At 41.9% G+C, this 12,369-nt stretch overlaps 1 protein-coding gene across 1 annotated transcript; it reads left to right on the plus strand.

The window, feature by feature from the left end:
- The first annotated feature begins 3,026 nt into the window (after positions 1–3,026).
- On the plus strand, positions 3,027–4,502 carry LOC142219205 (tripartite motif-containing protein 75-like). Its single transcript, XM_075288158.1, has one exon. The coding sequence runs from the start codon at positions 3,027–3,029 to the stop codon at positions 4,500–4,502; it is 1,476 nt and encodes a 491-aa protein (XP_075144259.1).
- Positions 4,503–12,369: the final 7,867 nt, after the last annotated feature.

Genomic DNA, 12,369 nt, shown 5'->3' on the forward strand with positions numbered 1-12,369 from the left:
AGTGAAAGAAGCAGCCCATTCATTTCTATGGGGAGCGCTCGCATGCCAGCTCCCATAGAAATGAATGGGAAGTGTTCGGCAGCCCTGCTGTAACGCCGGCGTGTACGGCTGTGATACACGCTGGCATTACTCCGTGTGAATGCAGCCTAAGGGTGCATTCACACTGAGTAAACGCTAGCTTATTTTGTAGAGTAAAATTACACTTGTAAATTTTGCTATTCCATTGACTTCAATGACATTTTACAGGCGTATTTTTTACAGGCGTATTTTTACACTTGTAAAAAAATATCATTAAAGTCAATGGGATAGCAAAATTTACAAGTGTAATTTTACTCTACAAAATAAGCTAGCGTTTACTCAGTGTGAATGCACCCTTAGGTCAGAAAATCAGTCATGATTTCTTTACTGTGGCCGGGATATCTTCTCATACATGTAGTGTCCCTGCCTGATAACCCAGGTACAATAAGAAAATCATAGCTGGGTTCCTGACAAGTCCCAGACCATAGAAAGTTTCTGCATTAGTGGTCGTATCAATGGCAACCGATCAAGATAAAAGACTGTCACCACTAAGAAAGTTAGAGAAAATCTTTAAAGCTCTGCAGAATTTTTAATTACTTATATTTGCAAAAATGTTTAACTTTTAATTATCTACAAATATAGATATGATTATGTACATGGGAATACCCCTTTAAGAAAGGCTATTCTTCTCCTACCTTTAAATGTCTTTTTTGCGCTGCCGTTCAGTAGCAATCTGTATGCAAATGAGTTCTCTCGCAGCACTGGGGGCAGTCCCCATCGCTCAAACAGCACTGGGAGCGTCCCCGATGCTGCAAGAGAACTCTCCAGCAATGCCTCTATCTTCTTCTGGAATAGCCTCTCCATGAGTCTTCTTCCGGCGATAGCTTCAAACTTCTAGGCATGAGCAGTCGGCTATGCTGTCGGGCTTGTGGCCACTTACCCCAGCTTACTATGTAAGCAGCCACAGGAAAATTGCTCTGGACATTCGCAGTTGGCTCTTCCCAAGGCTCGACGGCATAGTCAACAGCGCATGTCTAGACCTTTGAAGCTATTGCCGGAAGAAGACGCATAGAGAGGCCGTTCCAGAAGAAGATAGAGGCGTCGCTGGAGATTTCTCTCGCAGCATTGGGGATGCCCCCCAATGCTGTCTGAGCAATGGGGACCATCCCCAGTGCTGGGAGAGAACTCATTTGCATACAGAAGGAAACCAGGATTTCTATCGAACTGCGGCACGGATTAGACATCTAAGGGTAGGAGAAGCATAGCCGTTCTTAAGGCTATTCCTACATGTTATCGAGAAAAAATTTAATTTTAATGATAGAATCCCTTTAACATTTGTGTGAGTGCCCTTCTTCTGGGTATACTTGCAGACAGTAAGGTACTTGGTAGGGAAGTTGTTTCAAACATCTTGAAGAACTAAACAAGGATCTCCTGTAGATGTAGGATTGCTCCAATCCTTCTGTCTCCTCATGTAAGCCCAGACAGATTGGATGATGAGATCAGGACTCTGTGGGGGCCATTATCATCACATGTAGGACTCCTTTTTCTTCTTTAACCCCTTAGCGACCCTTGACGTAACTGTACGTCATGGGTCGCATGGGGATGTATGGAGCGAGCTCACACGCTGAGCTCGCTCCATACACGGCAGATGCCGGCTGTATAATACAGCCAGGAACTGCCACTAACAGCAGCGGTCGGTGCCCGAGCCGATCGCTGCTGTTAACCCTTTACACACTGCGGTCAAACGTGACCGCAGTGTGTAAACGGCGCCGGCGGCATGGGCGCCGCCATGTTTTGCCGATCGCTGCCCTCCTGAACGTCACAAGAGGGCGGTGATCGGTTGCTATGACAGCCGGAAGCCTATTGAAGGCTTCCAGGCTTGTCTCTGCACTAGATCTATTAGACGATGCCAGAGGCATCGTCTAATAGAAGTGCTGCGATTTTCCTATTCACTGCAATACTGTAGTATTGCAGTGAATAGTATGAGCGATCAGACTCCCTAGGTTTCAAGGTACCTAAGGGGTCTGATCATAAATGTAACAGAAGAAAAAAAAAAGTTTTTAAAAGTATTAAAAAAATAAAAAAAATATAAAAGTTCAAATCACCCCCCTTTCCCTAGATCAGCTATAAAAGTAATTAAAGAACATTAAACATAAACATATTAGGTATCCCTGCGCTCCAAAATGCCTGAACTATTAGAATATTAAAACATTTATCCCGTACTGCGAACGGCGTAGCGGCAAAAAAAATAAAAACAGCCAAAAAGCGTTTTTTTCAACACTTTGCCTCCTATAAAAAATTGAATAAAAAGTGATCAAACCATCGGATCTTTCCCCAAATGGTATCAATAGAAACGTCATCTTGTCCCGCATAAAAAGACACCACAACCAGCTCCATACATGGAAATATGAAAAAGTTACAGGTGTTAGAACATGATGACACAAATTTTTTTTTCTATTTTGCAAAGTTTATCATTTTTTTAAAAGTATCAAAAAATTTCAAATACTATATAAATTTGGTATCACCGCGTTTGTACTGACACGTAGAACACAGGTAACATGTCATTTGTACCAAACAGTGAATGCTGTAAAAATTAAACCCATAAGAAAATGGCGCAAATGCATTTTTTCTCCAATTGCGCCTCATTCTGAATTTTTTTCCAGCTTCCCAGTACATTGCACAGCATATTGAATGGTGCCATTACAAAGTACAATTTGTCCCGCAAACAATAAGCTATCATGTGACTCTGTGAACTGAAAAATGAAAAAGTTATGGCTCTTGAAATGTGAGGAGGGAAAAACGAAAATGCGAAACCAAAAAATGGCCTGGTCCTTAAGGGGTTAAGCTGAAGACAATTCTTAATTATATTATGCTGTAACTTTTCTTGGCCGATGACTGCATCTGTGGTCCTCAATGTTGCCCACTCACTTTGCATTTTGTTAATAAACCTTTGTACAGTAATATATATGAACTGCATTTACTTTTCTCTCTTCTTTCTTCTTTCAGCCATGGCGTCCAATGACCTGAGAGATGAGCTACTCTGCTCCATCTGTTGTAGCACCTATACAGATCCTGTAATGCTGAAATGTGGACACAACTTCTGCCAGATCTGTATTGATCACGTGCTGGATAAACCGAATCGGTCTGGAGTTTATTCTTGTCCTGAATGCAGAAAAAGGTACCGGCAGCGGCCTGAACTGATGAAGAACTTCCCTCTACGTAACATACTGGAGGATTTCAAGTCTGCTCAACCAACACAGACATACACCGGGATCTTCTGTACTGACCTGGACAAGAGGAAATGTTCTGTCCATAAGAAGATCCTGGAATATTACTGTACTGAGGACTCTGCTTTTATCTGTGCCTATTGTTTAGCAGAACAACATCGAGGACACCAGGTGGAGACGCTGGATGAGGCCTCTGAGAAGAAGAAGGAGAAACTGGGTAGCATTCTCCAGAGACTGACCAAAAATAGATGGGAAATAAAGAAGAAAGTCCATAATCTGGAACAAAGCAGAGATAAAGCTCAACAAAACACAACTGCATCAGTCTTGAGAGTCAATGCAGTGTTTGCAGACATCAAGAGACACCTTGGCAAAAAGAAAGAGAGGATCCTGAGTGAGATCTCCAAGCAGAAAATGGATGAGACATTGAAAGTCTTTACTCTGATCCAAATACAGGAAAAAAAGAAGGACGAGTTGTGCAGAAAGATGAGGCGCATCGAGGAGCTTTGTAACAGGACTGATCCACTGAGTGTCTTACAGGAACCAGACACAGGTGACTTTTGTGATCCTGAGGAGGAGGAAGTTGATGATGATCAGGAAACAGAGGAACATGATACACAGTCCCCAAATTTAGATGATATGGATATGGCTGTGATCTCAGACAGAATACAAAAATTAAGTGACATAATAACCGGTATGAAAAGTGAGATCTACGTGGAGGATCCTGCAGACATATTAATGGATGTAAACACGGCTAATAATTATGTCCATATATCAGACAACTGGAAAATTATAACCTGGACAAAAAACAATCAAAATCGTCCAGAAACAGCAGAGAGATTCAAAAATACTCCCCAGGTGATAAGCAACGTAAGGTTTTCCTCTGGACGACATTACTGGGATGTGAAGGGCGGTAGAAAAGGTGAATGGGCTGTGGGGATGTGTTATCCCAGTATGGCCAGGAGGGCCAATAATTCATGTATTGGAGATAACAAGAAGTCCTGGAGTTTGGACTGTTTTGATAAAGAGTTTTCCGTTTCTCATAATGGTATCAGACGCGTGTTACCTGAAAAATTATTTACAGACAGTTATAAATTCAGGATCTGTCTGGATTATGAGGCCGGGCGGCTGTCCTTCTATGAGCTGTGTGACCCCATCAGGCACTTACACACCTTCACTGACACCTTCACCGAGCCCCTTCATGCTGCCATATATATTTGGCAAAGTTCTTTAACATTATTAGGGGCAGGCAGGAACTAAGAGAAACCAACATCCCCTAAATTTTCTGATCACAGACTGGTGACATCACAGCGAGCAACATCTAATGCATAACTAGGTTGAAGAGGCCAAGCGTATATCTGACTGCCTCATGTTGCACTTGATGATATCTTTGTTTCCTGTCATAATTTTTGGTCCGACCCACCCTACTGTGTACCTATATATCACATTGATTGTTCTTACCTCCTGTATGTATTTCCCTGTATGGAGAATTTGATCAATGATTATTAATAAATCTTCTTAAAAGCTTACAGCTCCAAATTACTGACTTCTTTGTGGAACATTACTGTGAAAAGTGCTGTGGGAAAATCTACAATGTGTTTCTGCTGCTGTCTTTTCCACAGTGCTTTAAGGGTTGGTTCACACTATCGCTTGTATTCCGTCTGCATGGAGACCTCCTCGGACGGAATGCAATTGCAAGCGATGTTCTTGCAAAGCATATGGAGCCCATAGACTATAATGGGCTCCATGTGCTTGCCGTACACTGCCCACACGAATGAATTGTGCGGGCAGTGTGCGGCAAACACACGGAGCCCATTATAGTCTATGGGCTCTGTGCTTAACTGCACAGCGCTTGCATTAGCGTTGGTATTCCGTTCGGGGGGGTCTCCATGCAGACTCCTTGCGGATGGAATACAAGCGCTAGTGTGAACCAACCCTTAGGCTGTGGTTCGCTACAAGGGGCCTTGCCATAGGCTAAAGCCCCATGTTGCAGAAACAGTGCAAACACTGCGGAAAAAATGCGTTTCCATTCACACATTGCCTACAAAAACACAGCAGAAAAGCTGTTTTTCCAAAAACACCTGTGTTTTTGAAAATTACAGCATGTCAGTTATACCTGCGGCAACACTCACATTTCCCTATAGGTTTAATAAGAGAAGAAAATCCACAGAGAAAAATTCAGCACAAATGCAACACTCTGATCTACCCACATTCGCACAATGTGGTGAGTGAGGTGCAAGAAATGGCCTAGTGCCAAACATGTGCTTCAACATCATCCCTGTATTGCAGAAAACTGGTGTAGAAAGACTGCAGCCTCTTCATAAATCTGTCCAGGAACCAGAATGGAAATCTACACCATGTAGGAGCACACATAGAGTCTATTATAAGTTGCACATCACATATTATCACAGGTATAGGGAGAATCTCATAGCTGCGGTCTCATATCTGCAGTCAAATATTATCACAGGGGTCTCAGAGCTGCAGTCACAAATACTCTTCTCACAGGTGGCGGCCATATTGCTACACAGAAATGTCTCTTTCGTGTTCAGACGACCTCATTTACCTATTTGGGGAACATTTTGTTCCTCTCTCCTGTAAGATGATTCACATATTGTAGCGCCATCTCCAGGTACCTGGTATACTGCAGGCTCTCACAGCTGTAGGTCACCTCACAGGTAAGTCACAGCCATATGAGGGGCAAATAAAGGAAAATCCTCTCCTGAGTGATCATCATTGCCATGTAGGATGCAATTTACCTCAGAAACCTGGTGCATGTAATAATGTGCAGACCTCAGTATACAGTAGTATACAGCCCTCCTCATATATACAGCAGTATACAGCACTCCTCTTTTATACAGATACCTCAGTTATACAGCACTATATAGCCCTCCTTGTATATAAAGATACCTCAGTTATACAGCAGTATACAGCCCTCTTCATATAAACAGCAGTATACAGCCCTCCTTGTATATACATATGTATACAGCCCTCCTGGTATATACAGTGATACCTCTGCTATACAGCAGTATACAGCCCTCATTGTATATGCAGAGATACCTCATATATACAGCAGTATACAGCCCTCCTTGTATATAGAGATACCTTAGTTATACAGCAGTATACAGCCCTCTTCATATAAACAGCAGTATACAGCCCTCCTTGTATATACATAAGTATACAGCCCTCCTGGTATATACAGTGATACCTCTGCTATACAGCAGTATACAGCCCTCCTGGTATATACAGAGATACCACAGTTATACAGCAGTATACAGCGCTCCTCATATAGATACCTCAGTTATACACCAGTATACAGCCCTCCTCATATATACAGAGATACCTCAGTTATACAGCAGTATACAACCCTCCTTGTATATATGGAGATACCACAGTTATACAGCAGTATACAGCTGTACTCCTATATACAGAGATACTGTACCTCAGTTATACAGAAGTATACAGCTCCCCTTGTATATTCAGAGATACCGCAGTATACAGCCCTCCTCATATATAGAGATACGTCAGTTATACAGCAGTATGCAGTGCTCCTCATATATAGAGATACCACAGTTATACAGCAGTATACAGCCCTCTTCATATATACAGCAGTATACAGCACTCCTTGTATATACAGAAGTATACAGTCCTCCTGGTATATACCGTGATACCTCAGTTATACAGCAGTATACAGTCCTCCTGGTATATACAATGATACCTCAGTTATACAGGAGTATACAGCCCTCCTTGTATATACAGTGATACCTCAGTTATACAGCAGTATACAGCCCTCCATGTATATAGAGATACCTCAGTTATACAGGAGTATACATCCCTCCTTGTATATACAGAGATACCTCAGTTATACAGCAGTATACAGCTCTCCTTATATACAGTGATACCTCAGTTATACAGCAGTACATCCCTCCTTGTATATACAGAGATACCTCAGTTATACAGCAGTATACAGCTCTCCTTATATACAGTGATACCTCAGTTATACAGCAGTATACAGCCCTCCTTGTATATAGTGATACCTCAGATATACAGCAGTATACAGCCCTCCTTATATACAGTGATACCTCAGTTATACAGTAGTATACAGCTCTCCTTATATACAGTGATACCTCAGTTATACAGCAGTATACAGCCCTCCTGGTATATACAGTGATACCTCAGTTATACAGAAGTATACAGCCTTCTTCATATATACAGCCCTGCTTGTATATACATAAGTATACAGCCCTCCTTGTATATACAGTGATACCTCAGTTATACAGCAGTATACAGCCCTCCTTGTATATAGTTTTACCTCAGTTATACAGCAGTATACAGCCTTCTTCATATATACAGCCCTGCTTGTATATACATAAGTATACAGCTCTCCTTGTATATATACAGATACCTCAGTTATACAGCAGTATACAGCCCTCCTTGTATATAGTTTTACCTCAGTTATACAGCAGTATACAACCTTCTTCATATATACAGCCCTGCTTGTATATACATAAGTATACAGCTCTCCTTGTATATATACAGATACCTCAGTTATACAGCAGTATACAGCCCTCCTTGTATATAGTTTTACCTCAGTTATACAGCAGTATACAACCTTCTTCATATATACAGCCCTGCTTGTATATACATAAGTATACAGCTCTCCTTGTATATACAGTGATACCTCAGTTATACAGCAGTATACAGCCCTCCTCATATATACAGATACCTCAGTTATACAGCAGTATACAGCCCCCCATGTATATACAGTGATGCCATAGATATACATATATCTGATAACTGACTATACACTATACTACATATTAGTCAGACGTTCCTCAGTCACAGATACACAGGGAGCTCTCTCAGTAATTCTAGGACTGCTGTGTGACTAGACATAGGGATTATCCGGGTTATTAGGGAAGAGGTGACCGCACATTTACATTCCTACTTACATATAAAGCACAGGGAGGACATTAGGGGAGATTTGGTAAAATTCTGTGGAGAAAATCCACCAAATCTGGAGCTTTACCAGGGACCATCTGTGTGAGGAGAATCCTGCCTGGGCGGAGCTTCACCTCAGGGGAAGACATAACCAATCAGGGCTCATGTGAGGAAAGCTCCAGCCAACCAGGGCTCATGTGAGGAAAGCTCCAGCCAATCAGGGCTCACCCAACGCCTTCACTTTCCTGACAGAATTTAGGAGGCAGTGCTCTGCACCCACCGGCTATTGCTAAGGGACTGACATAAAACTTCTACAGGTGACAGAAAGGGACACAAAGGATACAGTGAGTTTATTTTTTGGGTGGTGCAGTTTTTTATATCAGCCACTAGGTGTCAAACTAGTCCTAAAGATACAGAGGTGTCTCTGGTGTCCTCCATTGTGGTCCGGTCCAGCATCTCCAACAGAAGTCCTGAGGCTTCAGCAGCTTAACCACTTCAGTACCGGGCTAATTTGTGGCCCAGAACCAGACACATTTTCGGTTTTTTTGTATGTTCCGTTTTGAGGGCTGTGACGTTTTTTATCATTTGCGTTATTCCACTCATTTAATAACTCAAAGTTCTTCTAAAAAACTTTTAAAAATCGTTTTTTACTCTTCGTTACGGTAATTTTTCTTTTGTATATCATCGTGGTGGGTGGGGCTAGAACCTTTAAAGGGGCTCTATCAGCAAAATCATGCTGTTAGAGCCCCATATATGCGTGAATAGCCTTTAAAAAGACTATTCAGGCACCGTAAATGTTATATTAAACTACCCCCCCAGTTTTAAAATAATAACCTAAAAAAGAATGTGCTCTACTTACCAAATGTGCACTGTGGGCGGGCATTCAGGGTGTGTCTTCATCTTCATCCATGCCTCTTCTTCCTCCAATGTCCTCCGGTCCTGTCCTCTTCCGGCGCTTGCGAAGGGAAATTGATAAAAAAAAATAGCCTGGGCGCATGCGCAGTAGCCGTAGTAGAAACCGCGTGCTACTGCGCATGCGCCCAGGCCATTTTTTTAAATCAATGTCCATTCGCGAGCGCAGGAGGAAGACGGGACCGGAGGACAGTGGAGGAAGGAGAGGCGTGGATGAAGATGAAGACACACCCTGAATGCCCGCCCAGCGTGCGCGATGCGTAAGTAGATCACATTCTTTTTTACGAAATAGCATATAGCAAATAGTCATTGTGACATGAATATAGAACTTTATTCAGTCACAATTGACTAGTGGGTCTATCTATAATGTCCCATATAGGGCTATAGCACATGCATGCAGCACTTAAATGTTGTATCTTGTCTGTTTTAGAAAAATGTCTTTCTGGATAATAGATTATTTGCCCAGTAATTACTTACTTTTTCACATAGGTATTCATGCATGTATTTAATACTTATATCAATAGGTTTCATGATGTGCCATGGCTGAAGTACTATAGTTAAAATGCATGTAAACACTCATGTATGGAATATACAAACAGTCACCAGTTAGGGGGTTAGGTACACATTCACATTGTGCGATGTAGGGTGCGGCCTGTATTTTTCAACTCTGTGTAGTGTTTTTTCTCCCCTTATCCTGTTAGTATATATCGACAATTCAATTCCAAATCAGGTGATACAGGTTTCACCATGTGATCTATACCCGAGTTTATTTCCGGGTTAGGAACACATTCACATTGTGTGATGTCAGGTACAGCCTGTAGTATAAGTCCTGTGGAGTATTTTTTTTATTTTTTTCATATTTTTTTTTAATTCCCCCCCCCTCCCCTTATTTTGCTAGTATACATCAGCAATTCACATTCAAATCATGTGATACGGGTTTTACCATGTGATGTACACCACATGACTTTTTCTCCTAGCAGCAGTTATTGCTAGGTTACATACCATCTACCAAGTCATGGCAGCTCCGGAGAACAACCAAAACCATGGGGTGAAATATTAATCCAGCAAACATCCACCCAGGTATTTATTCGTTTTATTCAACTATGTATTCCTGCATACACATAATTACTAGAATAAGGGATCTACATATAAGTAGAATTAAAATAGTAACATAAGATATTAGGAGTTATGAAGATGTGCAGTAACACAATATAGTAACATCATGATAAATGTCGTCATTTTGGTCACATGGGGATTATGTATGTAATATGATTGTCATTAGTGTTTCTGTGTACAAATGGGATCACGTATATGTTATGTGTGTTTACAAACAAGATCGTTCTAACTGGGAGTATACCTGCTACCAGTCAGCCCAATTAAATAAAATTTGATACCAGGTCGCTTTTAGGTATATATATCGCTACAGCTAGTATACATTTTGTCTTGCCATGAGGAGGGGGCTACGGCCTTGAAACGCGTAGGGACCCAGTTTGTCGTTGTCTATACGTCTGTCTCATCATGGTGTAAGTGCTATATGTTTTTTTACTGGTTTCATGTTTTGTACATATTTTTAATAATGGACTAATAAATAAGGATGTTTTAATCAAGAAAACCATGACTACAGATGCGGTTTGACTTCACTTTTGGCTCTAATACATTCTTTTTTAGGTTATTATTTTAAAACGGGGGGGGTAGTTTAATATAACTTTTACGGTGCCTGAATAGCCTTTTTAAAGGCTATTCACGCATATGTGGGGCTCTATCAGCATGATTTTGCTGATAGAGCCCCTTTAATAAGGGCGTTTTAGTGACATATTAATTTTTTATTTATTTTTTTATTTATTTTGCTTTTTTTTCCACATTTTGCCCCTATGAGGTCATTGTAGACCTTTAGGGACATATGATCACAGTTTTTTTGGGGGGAGAGGCTGGTTTTCCCTGTAACTGGGAATAGTACATTTAGCCCCAGTTGCAGGAGGAATGCAGTCTCCTGTCCATAACTATAGATCTGATCTGGGTCCTATTGCTTTCTCTGTATCTTTTGTGTATCACCTCCATGGTGTTCATATGTGGTTTGTAATCTGGCCCACTTCTGTCACAGTCCCATCCATTTACAGAGCAGACAGAAAAGAGACATAGTTTTGATCAGGCATGAGAGCAGGAGCTCTTGAGTTGATCAAATGTCTGGTTGACTGATCCCATCAAACAGTGCTAGTCATAACAATGTCACTCAAAAGAGCGCTGTATACACAGCAATCTAGAAGGCAGGGATGGGAATTAACCTTCCCTGTCTTCTCTCTAGGAGCTCCGGCTGAAGTTACAGCCGGCTCCCAGCTTCAGCAGCTGCATGATCTCTGGGGAACGGGGGGTGGGGGTGTCTCCCCCCCCCCCCAGGATTTTTTGACAAAATTAGCCCTAAAAATGCGTTTTTGAGGCGTTTTTTTTTAAACTGTGTTTGACCAACTTATAAAGCTTCTATGCCACAGGGCCAGCGGCATAGAAGCGACATCATCTCGCCGCTGGCTTTGCATATGAAACCCCGCCCACCAATTCGTGAGTAAGGGTCATGGGAATACCCCTTTAAGAGCCTTGCGCTTCTAACCCATACCTCCCAACTTTTGAAGATTAGAAAGAGAGAGAAAATGACTCTGCCCATTCTCATTCATTTTTCATGTGCTCCCACACAGTATAATCCTCCTACAGACACCCGTAAATTATATGTCCCCCTCCATCTCTCCCCCAGTATCATATACACCCTTCATCTGCCCCTAGTTTCATGCCCCCCCTCCATCTCTGTCCCCAGTTTCATGTCCTCCCATTTCTGCCCAGTTTCATGCCATTCTTCCCCCCTTCATCTGCCCACAGTTTCATGTCCCCCCGTTTCTGCCCCTTCATCTGCCCCCAGTTTCATGGGCCCCCTACATTATGTTCCACCTTAACCCTTTCGCTGACAGGCACGTACACTGTACGTGCTCCCAAGGTGGCACTTCAGTAGCCGAGGACGTACTTAGTACGTCCTCCCTACTAATGCCGATATCTCTGGACTGCATCAACATATCTTGATGCTTTAAAATGCATTTTAAAGAAGAGACTCTCATCTTTAAAATGATACCAGGGACTTGATGATTTTACTTACAGTCTTGGAGCCATTCACATGTTGAAAACACTATTTGGCATTGAGATCCAACTGCAGATCTCAATTCCTGACAGCATTTCAACAGTGAATTTCTCCAAAACTGTACATCCAATCATCGAGTTCTTGATATCATTTTAAAGA

Source organism: Leptodactylus fuscus, chromosome 10 (genome assembly GCF_031893055.1).
Source record: "Leptodactylus fuscus isolate aLepFus1 chromosome 10, aLepFus1.hap2, whole genome shotgun sequence".
NCBI classification, from domain to species: Eukaryota; Metazoa; Chordata; class Amphibia; order Anura; family Leptodactylidae; genus Leptodactylus; species Leptodactylus fuscus.

Bases quoted from the DNA above. Each gene is read 5' to 3' on its own strand.
- LOC142219205 (XM_075288158.1), top strand. From the start codon at position 3,027: ATGGCGTCCAATGACCTGAGAGATGAGCTACTCTGCTCCATCTGTTGT.